The 23251-nt window shown below is 48.8% G+C and overlaps 1 protein-coding gene and 1 long non-coding RNA gene across 4 annotated transcripts in view; one reads left to right on the top strand and one right to left on the bottom strand.

Annotated features, from left to right (window-relative positions):
- OPA3 (outer mitochondrial membrane lipid metabolism regulator OPA3) overlaps positions 1 to 23251 on the top strand; it is a 63057-nt gene that overhangs the window by 32085 nt on the left and 7721 nt on the right. Inside the window, exon 2 of one of the 2 annotated variants that reach the window (XM_068529384.1) lies at positions 6192 to 9700. The exons of the other annotated variant lie outside the window; for it this stretch is intronic. Within the exon in view, the coding sequence (XP_068385485.1) occupies positions 6192 to 6628 (437 nt within the window). The 3' untranslated portion in view covers positions 6629 to 9700. Of the gene's footprint in view, positions 1 to 6191; positions 9701 to 23251 lie in introns of those variants that run through there. 2 annotated transcript variants of the gene reach the window in all.
- On the bottom strand, positions 13228 to 17830 carry LOC137752953 (uncharacterized). Of its 2 annotated transcripts, XR_011071330.1 has the most exons (5): positions 17553 to 17830; positions 16454 to 16904; positions 15776 to 15991; positions 14647 to 14793; positions 13228 to 14388 (listed from the first exon to the last, which is right to left on the bottom strand). It is a non-coding gene; the product is annotated as an uncharacterized lncRNA (long non-coding RNA). The 2 variants fall into 2 exon arrangements; XR_011071329.1 differs by having other exon boundaries at positions 15776 to 16904.

Genomic DNA, 23251 nt, shown 5'->3' with positions numbered 1-23251 from the left:
ACATTAATTCAGATCCTAATTCTAGGATGACAAGAGGATATTATGATCAACTTTAGCCAAAAAATTTGGCTATGTAGAGGAAATGGACAATTTCCTTGAAAAACACAATTAACAATATTGACACAAGAAAAAATAGAGAATCTGAATAGCCCTATATCTGTTAGAGACATTGAATCTATAGTTTAAAACCTTCCCATAAAGAAAACCACAGGCTCAGACGGCTTCACTGGTAAATTCTTCCAAACATTTAAGCAAGAAAAATGTCATTACCCAAATTCCTCTAAATAATAGAGGAAGTGGAACACTTCCTTATTCATTTTATGAGTCCAGTAGAATACTGATACAACAACCTAACAAAGTCATTACAAGAAAGGAAAATTTTAGGCCCAGATCTCTTCTGAACATGGATTCAGATATCCTAAACAAAAATATTAGCAAATAGAATCCAGCATTAAATAAGAAAGATAATAAATTATGACCTAGTGGGATTTATTCCAAGAGTACAAGGTTGGTCTAGCATTTGAAAAGCAATCAGATATGTGTGGGTCTAGTTTTGGACAGTCTGTTCTTTCCCAGTCTTCTATTTGTCCATCCTGGTACCAATACTATCTTGTCTTAATTACTTTAGCTTTGTAGTTAGTCTTGAAATCTGATAGTGTAAATCTTCAAACTTTGCTCTTCTTTAAATTTTTCTATTCTTAGGACCTCTGCATTTCCTGTAAATTTTAGGATCAACTTGTTCCCAACAACAGAAAAACTCGTTAATATGTTTATTGCGATAGTCTGGGTGATGCAATGACCTGTGATTCAGCAGTTTCACTCCTGGGAAACCTTTCTACTCTAGGCTCCCTAAATGTCCCTCAGTGGGGTATGGATGAATGAACCACATGGCAACACAGTGGATCTCACAGACATACTGCTGAGCAAAAGAAGTCAGACCAGAAAGAGTACAAATGATCTATCACGAAGAAGACAGAGTAGGATTTAAAGAGAACATATCATCTATCATAAGAGGTCAGAATAGTGACATTAGGGGTACTGACTGGAAGAGGGCTTGAAAGTGGGAACCGTTTGGAGTGTGGGGATGTTCTAGATCTTGATCTAGGTGATGCCTACATATTAAAAAATTATCCAGCTCTACACTTAACATTTGTGTACTTTGTATAAGTTATATTTCACTAAAAAGGAAAAAAAAGAATGGATTTAGGGAGGTCACTGGAAAGAAAGTCATTTACATAACTCAATTGTATTTCTATATACCAGCCCCAACCAAATTGAAAATGAAATTTAAAATACCATGACAGGGAATTCCCTGGTGGTCCAGTGGTTAGGACTCTGCACTTTGCAGGGGGCACGGGTTCGATCCCTGGTGGGGGAACTAAAATCCTGCAAGCCAGCGGCGCAGCCAAAAAAAAAAAAAAAAAAAAAAATACCATGAAGAATAACGGCAAAAAATATCATTACCTAGTAATAAGTAAAACCAAAGAGGTGCAAGACTTGCAGAGAAAATGAGAGGCTAAGTGGGGAGAGAGACCACATTCGTGGATTGAAAGACTCAGTGTTGGGAAGATGTCACTGTCCTGAAAATGATCTGTAGACTCAGCGGAATTCCAACCAAAACTTAGGACAGTGGCTTTCAACCTTTTGACCATGTTCCAGTCACACATATATTCGTACAGTCGCACACAAAACAAGACCAAAAGTTTTGTGAAACAGTACTTTCCTTGAGTACTTAAGATTGGCTTTGATGTTTTATTTTCTTTTTGTTGTTGTTGTTGTATCTGTGAGCTTGGCTTGTTATTGTTGTTTTTATAAATTTATTTATTTACTTATTTATTTTTGGCTGCGTTGGGTCTTCGTTGCTGCGCGTGGGCTTTCTCTAGTTGCGGCGAGCAGGGGCTACTCTTTGTTGCAGTGCGCAGGCTTCTCGTTGCGGTGGCTTCTCTTGTTGCGGAGCACGGGCTCTAGACACGGGGGCTTCAGTAGTTGTGGCTCACAGCCTCAGTAGTTGTGGCGCACGGGCTTAGTTGCTCTGCGGCATGTGGAATCTTCCTGGACCAGGGCTTGAACCCGTGTCCCCTGCATTGGCAGGCGGATTCTTAACCACTGAGCCACCAGGGAAGTCCCTGTTGTTGTTTTTTAAATTCCACAGGTAAGTGAGATCATATGGTATTTGTCTTTCTCTGACTTAACTTCACTTAGCGTAATGCCCTCAAAGTCCATCGAATATTTTCTGTTACGTTGCAGGAAGGGGGACCCCTTCCAGGGCCTGAGAGTGGGCTCTTGTCTAACATTTGGAAATGAATTGTCCGAGGAGACACACGTGCTGACAAAGCAAAAGACTTTATTGGGAGGGGGCGCCTGGGCAGAGAGCAGCAGGGTAAGGGAACCCAGGAGAACTGCTCCGCCACGTGGCTCGCAGTCTCAGGTTATATGGTGATGGGGTTAGTTTCCGGGTTGTCTCTGGCCAATGACTCTGACTCAGGGTCCTTCCTGGTGGCGCGCATCTCTCAGCCAAGATGGATTTCAGTGAGGAGGATTCTGGGAGGTTGGCAGGACATATTTTGTCCTCCCTCTTCCTTTTGACCCCTCCTGGGTTAGTTGTAGAAGACATACTGTGGGCTGGCGTGTCCTCCCTCCTTTCAGCCCCTCCTGAATTCTCCCAGTTAGTTTTCGGTGGCAGCACCTCATTCTTTATCAGAACCTCCTGTTGCGAGACAGCTCATGCAAGTGGTTATCGTCGTGCCCGGCCGGGGCTGGCGGTTTCAGTCAACGATTCCCTAACAATTATATTCTTGATTATATTTTTAATGCTGGTTTGTGCAACCACATTGATCTCATGACCCACTCATGGGACAAGATCTGCCGTTTGAGAACTGTCATGCGAGGGAAGATCAAGTCATCCTAGAAAATCATTGTTCAGCTGCGAGCAAACTGACATGTGCTCTGTGGAGTAAGGGTAGAGAAGCTGTCTGACCTTGATCCTGAGGACGCAGCAAGGCGTCCAGGTGCTTCCTCCAGGCGGCCCCTGCCTAACACAGCCCATCACAGGGACTCCTTTCTAGCTTAGTCACATCACACTGAACAGTGTTTCCACGATTGTCACCTTGTATGTGCCATTTGTTTTCATGTTTCTGACTTGGCTGATGCACAGAGTACAAGGGGCCGTATTATAGCCACCGAACAGCCTGTATGTTAAATCCTGATCATGTGAAAGGATGGTCTGGCCTAGGGAGACGTGGAGGGTGGAGAGGGGAAGCGGGGCTGCTTGTTTCCTCCCTGGCCATGTTGGGAGCTGAGGGAGATGGTGAAAAGAGTGTAAATACAAGAATAAGAAATATACAAATGTACAAATCACTTGTAGGAATGGGGAGCGGAGGGTCCAGGGAAAGACAGGCTGCATGGGGAGGAACTGGTGGGGCCGAGGGACCAACAGGAGATAATTGTATAAATACAAGCAAATGTCCAGTTGGAAAACTCAGAAATAGAGATGAGCAACGTATGCTTATTATCAGAAGTCAAGGAGAGGATGCTGGGAGACGAAAAGGCCTATTAGGGCGAGATTTAGAGGTAAGTTTGAGGGATCAGGACTAGGTGGGGGGACTGCTTTGGCTATTTTCTTTTTTGTTCCAACTTCTTTTTTTTTTTTTTTTTTGGCCGTGTTGCTCGGCATGTGGGATCTTAGCTCCCCAACCAGGGATAGAACCCACGCCCTCAGCAGTGAAATTGCGGAGTCCTAACCACCGGACCGCCAGGGAATTCCTGGCTTTTAATTTTATAGTTTGAGTACTTGATTTTCATGCAGTGCGTTACTTTTATTAGTGAAAAGAATGGTAGTCTTTTGGGGTTTTGTTGTCTTTTAACCAGCTCCTGATTACTGCATGGAGAACAGTTGCAGGAGGTGAGGCCGGGGCCGGCAGATGGGGAGGAAGCTGGGGCAGGGACCCATTGACGCAGTCAGCGAGATGTACTGAGCACCATCTGTGTGCCTGGCCTGGCTCTGGACAGTGCTAGGGACACAGCCATGACTGTGACAGCCCTGGGCCCACCTCGTGGGGCTCACAATCCAGCGCGGAGACGGAGTGCAAACAACTGGCTGGATGACAGGATCATTCCCAGTTGTGATAGGCGCTTTGAAAGGAATGCACAGACTGATGGGAGGGCTGGAGGGCCCCTGAATAGGGAGGTCAGGAAGGGGACATTGGTCAGAGCCGGGACAGAGCCTGGACCAGAGCAGTGGAAGGGGGTGTGGCGTTAAGAGGCAGCAGGGCTGGTGTTTGGTCATCATCTCCCTTTACGGAGGAGCCTCAAAGTGGACCGCCATCACCCACACAGTAGGTGGCAGAGCCCCACGCGGACCTCAGGATGACCTGACGCTGGGACCTCAGTGTGGGAGGGTTCTTCGCAGCCTGGACCCCAGGAACCCCACAGCACCAGGGCCTACGTAACAATTAGTAGTAATGGTGACCGCGGCAGCTGGCATACTGAGAGGGCCCTGGATACACTCCTCGGATCTTACCACCGGCTCCAGGCAGAGCTTCTCAACCATTTTTCTACTTAAAAAAACTTTTTTTTTTTCATGAAAACACACACACAAAATTTTTTAATTTTACTCCTTTAAAAATTTGAAAAGTTATATACCCTCTAGTGCATTTTCAAGTTGACAGCTAAAACTTCTGTTCATAAGTTCAGGTACCTGCAAAGGATATATTGGGTTGGCCAAAAAGTTCTGTAACATCTTATGGGAGGGCTTCCCTGGTGGCTCAGTGGTTAAGAATCCGCCTGTCAGTACAGAGGACACGGGTTCGAGCCCTGGTCCGGGAAGATCCCACGTGCCGCGGAGCAACTAAGCCCGTGCGCCACAACTACTGAGCCCGCGAGCCACAACTACTGAGCCCGCGGGCCACAACTACTGAAGCCCGCACGCCTAGAGCCCGCGCTCCGCAGCAAGAGAAGCCACCGCAATGAGAAGCCCGCGCACCACAACTAAGAGTAGCCCCCGCTCGCCGCAACTAGAGAAAGCCTGCACACAGCAACAAAGACCCAACGCAGCCAAAAATTAATTAATTACAGTTCCACTTCCCACAGAATTCTATCTAATAAATGATGTGTCAGCAATCAAAATACGTACAGAAATTCAATTTTTAATTTGTTTAATTTCCTGAGACCGTAAGATTCTAAATGTTAAAATATTTTCTCCTGGATTGAATTACCTTTAAAATGATTAGTCCACAATTAATGTAAAACATTGTATATTTTATGCACTTTCATGGATAATTATGAAACGTGAAAAGTAAAATGATAGGTAGGAAATGAATCTCCAGATGAGCTAGAAAACAGGGCATCCCCAGTAATCCCATGTATCCTTGGATGAATGTTAACTATTACAGGAGTGAGTCAGGGTTCAGCATCAATTCGGCCTTGGTTTCTAAGACTCAAATGCTGAGAATCTCCCTTCACAAAGGAACAGCTGGGCAAGCAAGTTTTTGTTCCAGCAGCATCCGTCACCTCTGAGCTTCTTCCAAGGCATGTGCCCAAAACCTCACCGTGAAAAGCTCACAATTCTTACTAGCTCCATCTTCAGGGCCGGTGAAGATCTAGGATGGGAGGCACCGGACTTGCAAAGAGGGTTGGTCACCCTGTGCTCACAGTCGCTTAGCATCGATTCCTACATTTCTGTTGCCCTTTCTTTGGATCCAGGAGGTCCCTCTCCGTTGCAGCCCTGATTCTGCATTTGGGGAAGATCTGGAAAGAAAGCGGGTCTGCCTTCTTGGCAGTGGATGGGGCGACGGTGCCGGGGGAGGTGGCTCGAGGGACAAGCAGAACCAGCTAAGCTTCCAGCAGTTGACCCTTTCTTTACACCTTCCTGGGAGTTTGCAGCCTGCGAGCGCCTAGTGACCTTCCGGGGGCTTGGTCCCCAGTCTCAGGACCTCCCCTCTGGGGCAGAGTTTCTCATTCCTGGCTCCTTGCCAGAATTTTCTGGGAGATTTAAAAAGATGCTGTGAAGTTCACCCCAGGTGGGGTGACTGGCATTCCTGGGACCAAGCCAGGTGCAGGGGTCTTATTTAAAGTGCGCCCTGGTGATTTTGGCTGCTGTGTCCCCATTTCTCCCACCTGGACACCAAGGCGTGGAGGGGCGGGGTTGGCAGGGGGCTCCCAGTGCATGACCTGACCCCTCTCTTCCCCCGCAGTGTACCACTGGGTGGAGATGCGGACCAAGATGCGCATCATGGGCTTCCGGGGCACGCTCATCAAGCCGCTGAACGAGGAGGCGGCCGCCGAGCTGGGCGCCGAGCTGCTGGGCGAGGCCACCATCTTCATCGTGGGCGGCGGCTGCCTGGTGCTGGAGTACTGGCGCCACCAGACGCACCAGCGTCACAAGGAAGAGGAGCAGCGCGCCGCCTGGGACGCGATGCAGGATGAGGTGGGCCGCCTGGCGCTGGCGCTGGAGGCCCTGCAGGCGCAGGTGCAGGCGGCGCCGCCGCGGGGCGCCCTGGAGGAGCTGCAGGCGCAGATGCAAGAGGTGCGCGCCCAGCTCTGCGCCCCGGACCCGCCGCCCGCGCCCCAGGCAGAGCCCACGTCCCGGGAAGTGTCCTCATCCAAGGAAAAGGAGCCTGCCGAAGCCTGAACTTAGACGTGGCCCTGTGTGCCCTGATGTGGCCTTCTCCCTGCGTTACCCTACCTGTGCTGGCCCAGTGGGAACCACCGGGATGTGGATGGAACTTGGATTAGGTCACCCCATACTGACCCGTGGTACCTTCCACTGCGACCAGCCCCCAGCAGGTGAAGCGTTCCAACATAGCCCCCTCCAGCCTCTAGCTCATTTGGTACAGTCCGCAGTGCTGTCTCTCCAGCCCACTCCAAACCACACAGACCTGTGGGGTCCCAGCCAGCAGGACACCATGCTCACTCCTCTGGCAGAAGAAAACATGGAACCGGACTTGAGCCAAATCAACCTATCAGCCCTCCATTTACTCATCAGTGTTACTTTTCCCTGGGACTCTCAGCCTTCACATCGGAATACCTCCTTCCCTTTGTCAGTTGGTACAGGCTGTCGTAAGGAAACGCAGTGTCTTTCAGTGAGCTGCTGCCTCTCCCACCTTCTAAGGTGGGCTTTCTCTGGGCATCACTCCTCTTATGAGGGAAAAAAAAAAGGGATCTTGGCTTGCAGTTGATCCATCAAATATTACACCTTTCACCTTAACCTGATCCGTGGTACCTTCCCCTGAGACACTCAAATGGAATATTCCAACAGAACCCCCCTCATCCTTCAGTCTACGGCACAACCCACTGGAATGGCTATGCGGGGTCTTCTGGTAATGCCCTACCAACCCTGCTTCTGGTGGAAAATTTGATCCTGTCTGTGGCTAGTCCGACCTGTCTTTCAGCCTCAGCCCCCTGTTAACCTGTCCTCAGTGTCCCTGGGCCTTTCCTGACGTGTCCTTTCCTACCGTCCCCACTGTCTTCTTCAGTGGCCTCTCTCAGGGGACTGCCGGCCGTGGTCACAGCCCCCATGTTCCATCAAATCTATAGATCTCTGTGCTATTGCCTTCCTTCCCTGCGGCTCTGGACTGGTCCAACTGTCCCCCTCCTGCCTCCATAACCCCCTCTATCCCACTGGGCTAGGCCACCAGTTGGTCTTACCTTTGTTATTTAGTTTCCAGGGCTGCCATAACAAATGACCACAAACTCGGTGGCTTAAAACAACAGTTTATTCTTTCACAGTTCTGCAGGCCAGAGATCTGAAATCAAGGTGTTCGCAGGGTCACGCTTCCTCCACAGGCTCTAGGGGAGGATCCTTCCTTGCCTCTTCAGCTTCTGTTGGCCTCAGGCATTCCTTGGCTTGTGGCCCCCTATCTCCAGTCTCTGCCTCCATCTTCACCTGGCCTTCTTTTGCTCTCTGTCTCTTGTAAAGACTCCTGTCATTGGATTTAGGGCTTACCCTAAATCTAGGATGATTTCACTTCGAAATCCTTAACTGAATTACATCTACAAAGACCCTTTTTCCACATAAGCTCCCATAACTTTCCCTGGGTTAGGATGTGGACACATCTTTTGGTGGGCCACCATTCAACCCACTACACCTCCCCACCCCAGGAGTACGCTGGGACTCCTGCCAACCCCGTGGGACATTCAGGGAACCACAAGGGTGAGAGGAACAGTCCAGGAACCACCATTCATTACCTGGAGTCTCTTCCAGGACCCACCTCCGAAGCAGGAGGGGTCTGGGCCCCACCAGTCTGCATTCTTTCTTTCAGACTGTAGATGTTTCCCAATTAAAAGAGCCTTGGAGAGAGGAAGTCATCTGAAGGATGTGTCAGAGAATCATGATCCGATCTCCAAAATGAGTACAAGCCTATTAAAATTAGGAGAGAAGCTGAGAGAGTTCTGATGGGGGTGAGTGGTAGAGCATTATCCAAGATGGGGAAACTGAGGCCCAGCGGAAGCGAAGGGACTTGCCCAGGGCCAACAAGCCAGTGAGGTGATGAAGCGGTAAGAGCAGAGGCAGGGAGGGAGATGGAGAAGGGATGCAGGGTGCTTGAGGGCACTGGTACAGGGCGAGGAGGAAGATGAGAGGGAGGTGGATTACTGGGAGAGGGGCAGAGACCTCTACACAGAGGCCAAAGGCACCCCAGGGGCAGCACTGAGAGTGGCGGGACACAGTCCTCTGTCAGAACAGCCCCAGATTACACCCAAGATCTTAGCATTTAATGAATGAGGTTAGATCCATTCCACCTGGGCCCGTTTCCCAGCAGCTGTAGGTGAAGTGGGAGGGGCCAGCTTTCTCTCCCTGCCTCCCTCACCTCACTTCCCCAGCGGAGTGAAAATACTCTGGACCCAAGACCTACCCAGATGGACAACCAAGAAACCGGGGTTCTGAAACAACATCTTAATTCCTTCTAGAAGAGCCCCCTCTGATGTAGAGGGAGCTGAGGGAGGTGGGCCCGAGGCAGGGGTGTCTTTACAATTGGAAGTGACTTGAGTGGGTTAAATGACGAGGGGAAGAAGGCAAGAGACAGAGCTACCACTGGATGATGGGGTGATTGATGGAGCCAGGTGGGCAGGCTTAGTGCCTGTTGCCATGGTTACCCCAGGGAAGTCCACCCTGGCACTGACACATCTCTGGAGCACGGGTTGCAGGAGGCCAGGCACTGTTTTACTGCCCTCCCCACATCATGTCAGTGTCGATGGCCCATCTCGTCAGTAAGGTGTGGTCATTATCAAAATAGGTGGAGTTCATTGAGCTCTGGTTAGGTGCGGGGCACTGTTCTAAGTGCTTTACATAGTCCCCATAACATTTTCTTTGTTGCCTTGATGAGGAAACCGAGGCACAGAGAGGGAAAATCACCCACCCAAGGTCACGCAGGCGGGGAAGAAGCAGAGGTGGGGTGTGAAGACGGGCAGTCTGGGTCAGAACCCGTAACCCCTGCGCCATCCTGACCCTGACGTCGTGCTGCTCTCACATCTCCGAGACTCAAAACTCAGCCCTGACGTGTGCTTACGTGTGGCGAGACCTCGTGGGATGCGTCCGCTTCACCCACTGGGTGGGGGTGGGATCAGCCTGTGTGGAAGTGGAAAGAGTCCCCTCTCAAGATGCACAAGGCCAGAGGATGCTTAATCGCTCTGGTTTCCTGCTAGCTAAAATTTTGTATGCGTTTGTGACTTGGGGAGAGGGGTTAGAATAAATCTGTAATCCAAATTGGTTGTGTTCAAGTTGATGCATTTTTTTCCCCATATTTAAAAAAAAAGCCCCGTTAACCTGAGAAAAAATATCCTTCGTTTATTCTTTCATTCAAGAAACTGTCACCGGTGGGACTTCCCTGGTGGCGCAGTGGTTAGGACTCCACGCTCCCAATGCAGGGGGCCCGGGTTTGATCCCTGGTTGGGGAACTAGATCCCACATGCATGCCACAATTATGGAGCCGGCGAGCCTCAACTAAGGAGCCCACCTGCTGCAACTAAGACCTGGCGCGACCAAATAAATAAATAAATATTTTTTTTTAAAAAACCAAAAAACTGTCCGAGGTGCCCACCATGTTCTGTGCAGTGCTGGGGTCCCAGCCGTGACCGAGACCGCCCCAACCCTACCCTCGTGGGGGCTCACAGTTCAGTGGGGGGACGGATGCACATACAGACATTTCTTTTCCAGTGTTACCTGCCCTGTGGTTATTTGGGAAGAAGGGACCAGGCTGAATCCCAACTCTTCCCCTCCTGAGGGACTCAGGGCTTTAGGGCATTAACAAACAGAAACTCTTCAACACTGGCTCTCAAAAGCCTCATAGGATGTCCCAAGGGCTCTGCTTCTCCTATCCCCTGGCAGGCCCCGTTGTCCCCTGTGCTGCTTTCCCTGTTGGGAAGGCCCTTGCCTGGGGAGAGCCACCCCAGGAGAAGATGGACTTCGTAAAGCCTCCGTATGAGCCATTGGCCCATATGGTCATCTCTGAGCTGGCCACTGGTGCTGTGACTCCAGGCCGGGGTCCCCCAGCCCCAGTAGACGGAGGGAGAGAAGCACGTCCAGAGGAGAATCCAGAGGGCATCTTCCACCCGCTCGCTAGACAAATGTTGACCGAGCACCTGCTGTGTGCCTGGCCCCATTCTAGTAGCTGGGAGGAACAAGACAAGGTCACCGCCACCACGAAGCCAACATCTAGTGCGGGGAAGCAGACAATAAAGAAAAAAAGAAAAGTGATCCAGTGTCGGGGTGATGAGGGCTGAGAAGAAAGAGTTCGGGAGTGATAGGGATGGCTGATTTCGATCAGGTGCTCAGGGAGCAGGTGACACTGGAGAGGAGCTGCCAGAGAGTGTTGTTAGTATCTACAGAGGCCCCGAGGCAGGTGTGGGGATCAGCCTTTCCCTGGAACGGCGGGAGGATCTGCTATCAGAATTGAGCCGGGGTTAGCGGACCAAGGGCCTGGCGCTGCCTGTCTTTGGGAACAAAGATTTATTGGGACATAGCCACACCCATGTGCTTATGTATATTTTTTATGGCTGCTTTTGCACGGCAATGACAGATTTGAGTCATTTGCGGTAAGTACCACATGGCCTTCAAAGATGCAAATATTTACTGTCAAGGCCCTTCCGTAAAGAGTTTACGGACCCTAGAACAGAGTAAGCAAGGGGAGAAGGATGGGCGAGGGGCTCAGGAGCACAAAGGCTGGCCCCCCCTTTTGCCTCAGTTGGCACAGCTCTGGAGGGTCTTACCAGCTCCGATGCCCCATCGGGTGGCCTCTTGGGCCTCCCTGCCCGCTCCCGCTTCGGTCACTCCCCACACACAGGAGCTACTCCCTGGAGACGCTGCTATAACCCTGCTGTTCGAAGATCTCAGAGTCTCCCCCTCAGTCTACGGCAGCAAGGCACCATGAGACGCCTAGTTTATATAGTCTACCATATTCATATTTATATAATAATTCACAATTCACCCTATATACGTAGGATAAACGCTGTGTAATTCATGCATTATGTGACATAATGGAATATAATGCCGCATATAATGGAATATAAAAATATTTTTTGTGTAATATGTCACATGACATTATATATTCCATGTTGTGTGTATTGTGTGTGTATACATTTACCACTGGAATGAAAATTTCGCTAAATAACTACCTTTAATATGTGCAGTGCAGTTTGATGTTTCCTGTTGTATTGCATTTCATGAAGAAAAACTACAGCTGTATGTATATGTATCATATATACCTAATATGTATCATAACCGTATAAAATCTATTGTGTGTATTATATAGCACATAATATATATTAGCATCATATATTTTATATATTAACATCGTATATTACATATCTTGTTAGAACAAAAGTTTCGCTAAACAATAACTGCCCTTACCGTGTGCAACGCACTCTGTTACTCTCTATTCACTTTTATTCTATTGCGTAAAGAAAAGCATACACATATGTATGGATTATACAAACCTACATAAAGCGAGCTGCCTTGGGCCACGGCGAAGACTTTGGCTTTTACTGTGGGGTGAGCGGGAGCCACGGGAGGTGCTCTGAGCAGAAGAGAGATGTGAGCTGGCTTAGTTTTAACAGGATCCCCAGACGCACTATGGGGGGGGGCAAAGGTGGAAGCCGCCAGCCCAGTGAAGAGGCAGCTGTGGTTGTCCAAGTGGGAGGCGATGGTGGCTGGACCAGGCGGAGACAGTGGAGGTAGACAGAAGTGGGATTCTGGGCATATTAATATATCAAAGATGGAGCAGACAGGATTTACTGAGTGATGGGAGGTGGGGAGTCATTGATGGCTTCAAGGTTTTTGCTCTGTGTATGGACAAGCGACATACTGGTGCTGAGATGGTGAGGCTGCAGGAGAACCAGTGTGAGGAGATATGGACAGCCTTGCCCTTCCCTAGCCCCTGGTCGCCTCAGATTTGGGAGCCCTCTGGCAGGCTTTGGTTATTTGTTCTGAATTGCAGCCGGCGGGGGCTGGAAAGACCGTCCTGGCCTCTCTCCTCGCGCTGTGAAACTGACATTCTTTATCTCGCCGGCGCCTCCATCAGGGCACGCTACTGGAGTCCATCTGGGACGTCCTGGAGGAAAGAGGCAACTGGAGGTGGTGGGCTCGGACTTGGGACTCTGGTCTTAGGGCTCCCCTCACCCCCTGGAATGTCAGCGCCCAGGCCAGGCTTCCCAGGGGCGCCTCCACCAAGTAAGGGCTGATATGGACCTGGGGGCTGGGGTACCGCGGGCTCTGTCACGTCCAAGATGCCTGCCTCACTCGGAGGCCACATCCTTGTGCCTTGATACGTATTATTTTTTGATAGTCTCTTCCTAGAGTTCAGCCATTCCAGAGAAACCAGAGTCCCTCCCTGAAAGGAATCCTGTCTCTGGTTTGGGGGCAATGTTGGCAGAACCCTTTTGGGAGTGATCTGGCCATGCCACCTTTGTGGGCACGGACACTGTCCCCCTCTTCCCTCTTGCGACAGTGAGCGATCTGCACACACCTCTCTGGCCAGCATGAGCGTTTCCTCAGGGAGATGCCAAGTGCTGAAAGAACCCCATACGTTACAAACATTTATAGTTAATATAATAATGCCCCCTAAAAGCTCTGCGAAGTGTCAGAGGAACTGTCAACACTTGCAATTATCAAACTTAAAAATTTTTCAACCCAAACAAGTGCACAGTGGAATTTCATTATTCTTTTAATTTGCATTTTCTTGTTTTACCTTTAGGCTGAGCGTCTTTTTGGCCATTTATTGGACGTTTGTTCTGCTTTTGAAAAATGCCTGTTTTCATTGTCTGAAATTAATGTTCGTTTCTGGTGTGTTTTGTCCTACTGAAGTTTCTTTCATTTTTAAGTAACTGAATCTATGAGTCTTTTTTTCTTTCAGGCACTTGTTTATTCTGTCTTTATTTGAGAAGGGCTCCTCAACCCCAAGAATTTATATCTCCAACTCTCCCTTCTTCTAATATTTGTACTGACGTTTTCTTTGTGCTTGTCGTTCACTGAGCTTGTGTTGCATTGTGTTTTGGTTCCTAATGAGTATAAGGTTGGGATCTGCGTTCTTCAGTTTGCAAACGTATGGCTGGCTGACATCTTGAAGTGCATGGAGTGGGCCCATCCTTTCCCTCCTCACCTGAGACTGTACAGCAGCGTTCACTATGTTCCCCGGACACAAGTACCTTTTTCTCAATCCTGTTCTGTCAACCGTTTGTCCGTCCTGCACCAACACCAGGTCTTTTGAATGCCAAGAGCTTGAAAATATTTTTTGGTCTCTTCAAGGCAACCTGCCAGTCTCGTTCTTATTTTCAAACTTATCTGAGTTATTCCTGTGCCTTTGCTCCTTGATATGCATTTTTGAAGATTAATAGACTTTACTTTTTGAGCAGTTTTAGGCTTATAGAAAAATGGAGCAGAAAATACAGAGAATCCCCACATATCCCCTCCCCCTATGGGCGCACATAGTTGCCCCTATTACTAACATCTTGCGTTAGTGTGTACATTTGTTACAATTGAGGAGCAAATATTGATATGTTACTAAAGTCAGTAGTTTACATTAAGGTTCACTCTTGGTGTTGTATATTCCTCGGGTTTGGACAAATGTATAATAACATGTATCCACCATTATTATTATTATTTTTTAATTTATTTATTTATTTTTGGCTGTGTTGGGTCTTTGTTGCTGTGCGCAGGCTTTCTCTAGTTGCGGCGAGTGGGGTCTACTCTTCGTTACAGTGCACGGGCTTCTCATTGCGGTGGCTTCTCTTGTTGCGGAGCACGGGCTCTAGGTGCGCGGGCTTCAGGGGTTGTGGCACGCGGGCTCAGTAGTTGTGGCTCGCGGGCTCTAGAGCGCAGGCTCGGTAGTTGTGGCGCACGGGCTTAGTTGCCCCGTGGCATGTGGGATCTTCCCGGACCAGGGCTCGAACCCGTGTCCCCTGCATTGGCAGGCGGATTCTTAACCACTGTGCCACCAGGGAAGTCCACCTGTCCCCTCCTCTCTTGAGGGCACTGCCCAAAGTCGTGCCCACCAGAAACAGAGGATAGGCACTCAGCTTCCTGAGAGCAGAGAAGGGCAGGCAAGAGTAGAGAGGGGGTCTGGGAGCAGAGGGAAGTATCACAGCCCCAGCGTTCCCCAGCTTTCCAGGGGAGCATGAGACCAGGACACCCAACACCAACCAATCACGTGCAGTTACCTCATGTGATCTTGCAGTTTGGGAGCTAAGGTCCTGGGCTTGGTGAGTCACACTCAAAGCATCGGGTTGGTTCCAAGGCTTCTGTCTCCCTTCCCAAGTGTGACTCAGATGGCAACAACCCCCGGGACGGCAGGTGGATGGGCTGCCCTGCAACGTGGAATACTGCATGTGACTGCAAGTTAGTGCACGATTCCCACAGGGCGGGTGGGACGCATGCTCCTGGGAGAAGTTCACTTTTGGATCCATAGAGGTTCCAATTCCTAGGAAGGAGATTGCTCTTGTTCTTTCCTGTTCTGTAACATCTGTTCATAAAATGTAATCAACCAGTAGGAAAAGAAGAAAGTCCCACATTTCTAACCAGTTAATAGTACGGGTTGCTTTTCATCAAAACCGGATCAGAGTGTGTGCCCATCAATATCAGGCTTGTTCCATCAAGCGCGTCTTTGCATGAGAACACACCCAAATCTAATCACCAGTCTTCATTTTATTCTGTAAAATACAGAGAAGAGAAAACTTGACACCCAGGTCACCACCAGCCCAGGTTCAGAGACAGGGCTTCCCCTGATCTTGGAAGTGTCTGTGGGACCCTTGAGGGGGGCAGCAGGCCTCAGTGCGGTGCAGTGGCCCTCCGGTGATTTCCACCTGGTTGTGACTTCCAGCAACCAGGAGCTGAGCCTCTTTTCCACCCCCATGCCTGCCTGCGTTTGGAGTCGGCCACTCTCGTGAGACACGCCGGAGACCTCCCATCACACGCATGTGGGCATCTGGGACCTGGAGCGGGGGAGGGGCTCAGAGGAGGGCAGAACACAGGAGGGGCTGCCCCTGACGTCACTTCTGGAACGGTGGGAAGGGACTTTGAAGGCCCCAGCCCCTCTCTGTGTGGATGAGAAGTTCTTGTGCATACCCTTCACCTGGTGACAGGGAGACTGGGCCCAGAGAGGGCAGGACCCTTGTTTGAGGTCACACAGTGGGAAGCTGGAACGCAGCTAAGTTAATGGCACAGACGCCCTGTCCGGTAGCAGACAAGCCCCTCCACGGAGGGCAGAGCTCCCGGGAAAGAAGGAGAGAGAAAAGGGTCTCTGTGACCCCCAGAGCAGAAAGGGAAGCCGCCGGCGGGGCCAGGACCTACCTAGAGTTTTCTAGGTGTATGTTCTGCAGTCTTCAGCCTCTGACTTTTCCGGGTTCATGGGGATGACCATGAACTTCCCCCGGGTTTGGCAGCACCTCTGCGTGAGGCGGTGGAAAGGGTAGAAGTCTCTGCAGCAGCTCCACTTCCGGTGCTTGGGGTCCAGCGCCACAGTGCCACAGAGCCGCCACGGCTCCTTTCTCACCACCAGCACCTCACCTGGGGGCCAGACACGGCTCAGCGGGAGGGCCTGGGCAGAGGGCCTCTGCCTGAACCCTGCTCCCGTCCCTTATCCCCCTCGCATCCGTTCATTTTGTTTTTTTTTTCAGCTTGCAGGATCTTAGTTCCCCGACCGGGGATTGAACCCGGGACCTTGGCAGTGAAAGCTTGGAGTCCTAACCACCGGACTGCCAAGGAATTCCCTTTTCCCTTGTCTTTTGGGTTTTTTTTTTCTTAAATACCTTTATGAAGATAGAATTCACATATCATATAATTCACCCATTTAAAGCATATAATTCCGTGGGTTTTAGTATATTTACAGGGTTGTGCAATCAGCACCACAATCAATTTTAGAACATGTCCATCACCCTAAAAGGAAACCCCGTGTCCATTAGCACTTGCTCCCCATTTCCTCCGACCTCCCCACACCCCTCAGCCCTGGGCAACCACCAGTCTACTTACTGTCTCTGTAGATTTGCCTATTCCGGACACTGACCTCCCCATTTTCCATTTCCACCAGCAGTGTATAAGAGTTCTCATTTCCCCACATCCTTGCCAACTCGTGTTATCTGACTCTCTGATTATCCCATTCCCTAGTGAGTGGGAAGTCGTATCTCCTTGTGGTTCTGATTTGCATTTCCCTGCATCCATTCATCCTTTACCCAGCGCTGATGTCCAACGTCCCATTCGCCTCTGTCCCCAGAGCAGTCGTGACCCCTCTCCTCTGGCTGCCTCCTTCTCATCCGCATTCTTCCTGGCCCAGGGCCGTGGGTTGGGTGCTGAGCTCTCCAGCCCTCAGTGGTCTCCTGCCCTTGGGCGCAGGGTTACCAGTCGCTCACCTTGGGCGCCCCAGTCACAACCAAAGAAGTACACTTACCTGGTTCTAGGGCTGCAACTAATGTCGCTGAAGTTGCTTAGGCAAGTAGAGAAGAGAAGAGGCACCCGGTCAGGGTTTCAGCCCCGTTCTCCCCCTCAGGCAGTTAACTTCACCCCCTGAGCCATACTTTTCCCACCTCTAAAATGGGATTGTCTGCTTCATGGGGGTGTCACCCAGAGTGAAAGTGGCTGTCAGGTAGTGGGGTTGAAATAAGGGATAATAGAAATGCTTCGCCAGGTGGGCCTGTGGTAGGATGGGACTCTTTATTTATTTATGGCCGCGCCGCGTGGCTTGCGGGATCTTAATTCCCCAACCAGGGATCGAACCCGGACCCTCAGCAGTGAAAGCACCGAGTCCTAACCTCCAGGGACCTCCAGGGGATTGCTGGGACCGGACTCTTGACTTTGGCTCTCGTCTCAGCCGATCACTCCCCTTCTCCCTCCCAGCCCAGCAGATGCCCCATTTCTCCTCCCTCCCGGGAAGCCCTCCCTACCCCCCTGTACCCATATTCAGCGCAAGGGGCTGGCATGGGAGATCCACACAGATGACCCCAGAACCCGGGGGTGGGAAGTGGGTCAGAATTCCACACTCAGGTTGGCGTTTCAGCTGAGCAGGAGCACGGAGGTGGAAGTTGAGCCCCTCGCTGCTGCCCAGCCACCCCAGAGGGGTCAGACCTGTGCTCACCTTTAGAGGGGTGGGGCCATCCGTGCAGGAATGGGAACCGCAGGAGGAAGAGAGCCGCAGGGGAGACAGACGTGAGGGTTGGGGAGCTGGGCTGGAGGAGGAGGATGGTGGGGAGAGGCCTGTACCTGAGAAGATAAGGAGCCCAGATCCCCCGCTGACCCTGGTCCTGGGCCCTGGCCTGCGTCTGGAGGCCCCTGGTTGGCACATGTTACGGAGGCCAACAGCACCTGGGGAAGACAGCTTCTGTCTTCTGCCCTCTGCCCTGCAAAGTCAATCACCAATGAGCTCCAGATGCAAGTAACTCCCTTGGTAATAAAGAATATATGTAGACGTTACTACAATTCCTAACACAACCCTTCAAAGTCATTCATAAATTCCTAAAGGATGGGTGTATGTTTGTGATGCTGATGGGATGACTCAGACCGAGCCAGTCACCAGAAAGACCTAGATGTAAGGTATAGATATAGAGGGTTGTGATTTTGTTTTTATTTTATTGAAGTATAGCTGATATACAGTGTTGTGTGTGTTTCAGGTGTACAGCAAAGTGATTCAGTTATATATATATATTTTTTTTTTTTTTCAGATTCTTTTCCATTATAGGTTATTACAAGATATTGAGTTTAGTTCCCTGTGCTACACAGTAGGTCCTTGTTGTTTACCTATTTTATATATATTAGTGTGTATGTGTGAATCCCAAACTCCTAATTAATCTCTGCCCCCTGCCCCCAGAGGGTTGTGATTTTATTTTATTTTATTTAAATAAATAAATTTATTAGTTGCGGTGTGTGGGGTTTTTGGTTGCAGCATGTGGACTTCTTAGTTGCAGCATACATGCGGGATCTAGTTCCCCGACCAGCGATCGAACCCGGGCCACCCTGTATTGGGAGTGCAGAGCCCTAGCCACTGGACCACCAGGGAAGTCCCAGGTTGTGATTTTAAACTAGCTATGTTGGGAGCTCTGGAGATTGAGTTCAGTCACTTGGCCAAAGATTTCATCACTCTTGATGAAACTGAGTGCTTCCTGGGTGGCAGCCTGAGTCCTGTTCTGATTGCTGTTCTGATACAGAGAGAGAGCAAAGGAAGCTCTGTGTTCCCTCCTAGACCTCACCCTCTGTACATCTTTTATAATAAAACTGTAATTGTTAAGTATAATGTTTTCAGGGGGTTCTGTGAGTCATTCTAGCCAGTTATTGAATCTGAGAGAATTGTGAGAGCCCTGAATTTGCAGCCAGTGAGTCAGAAGTGAACATGGCCTGGGAAGCCCACTTGTGGCTGATGTCTGGAGTGTGGGCAGTCTCGTGGGACTGAGCCCTTACCTTGTGGGGTGTGCACTAACTCTGGGTGATTACCATCAGGACCGTATTGCAGTACACCCAGTAGGTGTTGACCAGTTGGGGGTGAAATAGAGCAGTACCTAAACCAATTGCTCATTACCAAGTTACCTTTTCTTTTTAAACTGTGGCAAGACATACATAACATAAAATTCATCATTTTAACCATTTTTAAGTGTACAGTTCAGTGGCATTAAGTCCATTAAGTGTATTCACAATGTTGTGCAACCATCACCATCTATTTCCAGAACTCTTTCATCATTCCAGACAGAAACTCTTTGGCTCTTAAATAACCAAATTATCTGCAAATAGGGGCCTTAGTCCCCTCTTCAGAAAGTAATTACAGGGATAATAAATTACTGCTATTCTTTAACTCTTTGAAGGGGAGGAACAAGGGGTTCTTCCGGAGGGAAGTGAGACAGAAAAGGAAGGAAGTCTTTACAGGGTATGTTAGTGAACATGTTACTTCTGTAAGTACCTGGGGCTCAGTCTTGCAGGGACCCTCCAAGAGACAGTGAATAAGGTACCCCAGAGTTTGCCCCCTCACCCCTCCAGGTTTCCCATGAGTTTTGAGTTTTAAGCTTAGAAGATGGACACATCACACACCAAACAGTGGCCCCACTTCTACTTGACCTGGAAGGCAGCATCAGGACGCCTTGGTGATTGGATGGAAAGGACCTTCCCAAACAGCCATGCTAGGCAGAGGGGTGTCCTCAGGGACCATGGGCTAAATCTTTGTGCATTCCATCCTTAGCTTCTTAAGAATAATTCCTGGAAATGACGCCGCTGGATCTGATCATGCATATGTTTTGAATTTTCCTCTTTGATTTAACAAACAAGTCATCAGTGTTCATAGGAGAAAACTTAAAAATCATAGACCACCACCAAACCCGTCTCGCAGAAATAATCGGCTCCTACGTTTTGGAGTATTTTCCACACATACTATGTATTTGTTTGTTTGTTTGTTATTTATATTTCAGTTTTCCCCAATATTTTATTTGGAAAAATTCTCAAACCTACAGAACAATGGAAAGAAATACACAATCAACACCCAAGTGCCCTTACTGGATCCATCCCTTGTTCACACTGTGTCCTGTTTATGTCCTTCAAATATCTAGGTCTACATCTATACCCATGTTTATGTCTTCTATCATGCTGCTATAACCAAATACCATAGACTGGGTGGCTTAGACGACAGATATATATTTTCTCACATTCTGGAGGCTGGGAAGTCCAAGATCAAGGTGCTGGCAGATTCAATTCCTGACGAGGACCCTTTTCCTGGCTTGCAGACGACCGCCTTCTCACTGTGTCCTCACAAGGCAAAAAGAGAGAGAGAGCCCTGGTGTCTCTTCCTCTTCTTATAAGAACACTAATCCCATCATGGGGTCCCTGCCCCCAAGACCTCATCTAAACCTAATTACCTCCCAAAGACCCCACTTTCAAACACCATCACATTAGGGGTAAGGGCTTTAACATGTGGATTTGGGGGGCACACAAACATTTTAGTCCATAACAGTTTACATCTATATCTTTGTCTCTATATATACACAGATTTTCTTGCTGAATCATTTGAAAGTAATTTGCAGATGCCATGGCACTTTGTCCTTAAATTTTTTTTTTTTTTTTTTTTTTTGGCCATGCTGTGTGGCTTGCGGGATCTTAGTTCCCGGACCAGGGATCGAACCTGAGCCCTCGGCAGTGAAAACGCCAAGTCCTAACCACTGGACTGCCAGGGAATTCCCCATCCTTAAAAACTGAAGCAAGTGTCTTCTAAGAATAAGGACCTTCTCCCACGTAATCCACAAACCACTATACACTAAGAAAATGATTAATAATTTCATAATGTCATTTAAGAAACTGCTTCTTTTCAAATTTCTCCAACAATGTCAAAATGTCTTTTGTAGATTTTTTTTTTCCCCTCCAATCCAGGATCCAATCATGATCCACAAATTATATTTTATAGTCACATCTCTTTAATCTTTAAAAATCTAAGACAGTTCCTTAGCTCTTTTGGATTTTTATGACTTTGGGTTTTTGGAACTTCCAGCTCAGTTGCCCTGTAGCAAATGACCCACACTCTGGACCATAATTAGATTGAGAGTGAACATTTTCAGCAGGAAAACGATGTGTGTGGTGCTGTGTCTTTCCCTTGGCAACTCCATGAGGACACGATGTCGGTGTGTCCCGTTTCTGATGATGCTGAGTTTGATCACTTGGTTCAGGTGATGACCACCAGGTCTGCCACTGGAAAAGTGCCCTTTGCCCTTTTGTAATTGGTCAGTAGTTTATTTATTCATTGATTGATTGATTCATTCATTCATTTATGTTTTTAGCAAATATTCCATGAATATCATCTCTGTGCCCAGTCCTGTGCTAGGCAGGGCTGTGCTGGGGACACAGTGGTGACCAAGACACTCTGGATCCTGCCTTCTCGGGACTCCCAGGTCATGAGGGAGACAGTCCATCCACAGGTAGTGAGGACCCAGAGTGCGTGGACCTGGGATGGGGGAACCTGCATAAATCGTGATGGACCCAGCCTGGGGGGTCACGAAGGACTCCCAACAGGAGGAGGCATCTGAAAATTCAGGGTGGGTGTGGAGAGGAGTGAGTGCTGCAGGCAGAGGGAATAGCATATGCAAAGGCCCAGGGGTGGGAGAGAGCAGAGGGGTCTGGGCACTGAATGAACAGGTGGAAACTGCCAGAGCATCAGCCATGGGGTAGATCCCATTGGGCCTTGTGGCCATTTTAAGGAGTCAGGACTTTTTCTGTGAGCAAGTAGAGACCACTGCAGTAGGGTTTTCGTAAGGAGAGGGCTGTGGCTTCGGTGCATTTTTATTTTCTGGGACCATCACTCCGTGGGGAGCGTGGATTGAGAGGACGAGGCTGAACAAGTGCAGGCTGGGGAGCTGCAGGGGGCGCCGAGGAGCAGAGACTGGGATTCATCAGATCCGGTGACTAATCAGGTGAGGGGGCAAGGATCCAAGATAACAGTGCTCAGGTCCCACGGGTATTGTGTCTGTGCGTGTGCACGTGTGTAATTACACTAAATGTTTATTTTTATTCTCAGTGTAAAGAACAAAACATTCTCTAAGGCTTATCATCAAAAGCAGCAATTCCCAGCCCCACGCTACCCACTCTGTACCCTTTCTCCTGCCACAAACTCTTTCAGTCCTTTTTCTCTGTTTCTAAGTAGGTGCTTATCCTGCCTTATCTCGGATTTTTTTGTCAAAGCAGCTTTAAGTGAGGTATAAGCTTTAAGTGAGAGGTATAAGTGACACACAATACAATGCACGTATATAAAATGTATCATTTGATGGTTTAAATTTTTTTTAAATTTTATTCAAGTGCAGTTGATTTACAATATTTAAATATATTTTTTCTATATATAAAATACCTCTTTTATGTACAGTAGTGTGTGTTATTTGATGTTTTGACATACGTATGCACCCGTGAAACCACCACCACATTGAAGATAGTAGACACATCTCGTCACTCCCCAGTCTCCTCAAGCCCCTCCCTCTGCCCCCTCCCCTCTCCCCTCCCCCTGCCCCCCTCCCCTCTCCCCTCCCCCTGCCCCCCTCCCCTCTCCCCTCCCCCAAGCAACCACTGAGCAGCCTCCTCTGGCTGCAGATCACAAACGTCAGGTTGCACTCATAGAAAACAAACTATGGTTACCAAAGGGGAAAGGGGGGGAGGGATAAATTTGGAGTTTGGGATTAACAGATACCCACTACTATATATAAAATAGATAAACAGCAAGGTCCTACTGTATAGCACAGGGAACTGTATTCAGTGTCTTGTAATAACCTATAATGGAAAAGAATCTGAAAAAGATACGTATGTATAACTGAATCACTTTGCTGTACACCTGAAACTATCACAACATTGTAAATCAACTATACTTCAATTAAAAAAATTAAAAATTTCAAGTTACAGGGCCCATGGAGGAAGCAGGATCCTTCCTCCACAGTTGTTTTTCTTTGGCTTCTTGCAGTGAGGGTAGCTCAGGGGGTGGCAGGAGACGAGGCTGCGGCTGAGGGTGCCCCTTGTGTGGAGTTCCGCAGTTTTGTTTTTTGTTTTTTGTTTTTTAATTGGTGTAAAATTCACATAACATAGAATTAACCATTTTATAGTGAATAATTAAGTGGCATTTGTACATTCACCACATTGTACAACCATCACCTCTATCTAATTCCAAAACATTTTCATGACCCCCAAAATAAGAGTTGGTACTCATTAAGTGGCTACTCCCCATCCCCTCCCCCTCCAACACCTGGCCACCAGCAATCTGATTTCTATCTCTATGGATTTGCCTGCTCTGGACATTTCTTATCAATGGAATCATACAATATGTGAACTTTTGTG

The sequence above is a fragment of the Eschrichtius robustus genome, chromosome 19, assembly GCF_028021215.1.
Source record: "Eschrichtius robustus isolate mEscRob2 chromosome 19, mEscRob2.pri, whole genome shotgun sequence".
Classification (NCBI taxonomy): Eukaryota; Metazoa; Chordata; class Mammalia; order Artiodactyla; family Eschrichtiidae; genus Eschrichtius; species Eschrichtius robustus.
This window is presented reverse-complemented; position numbering and strand designations above follow the sequence as displayed.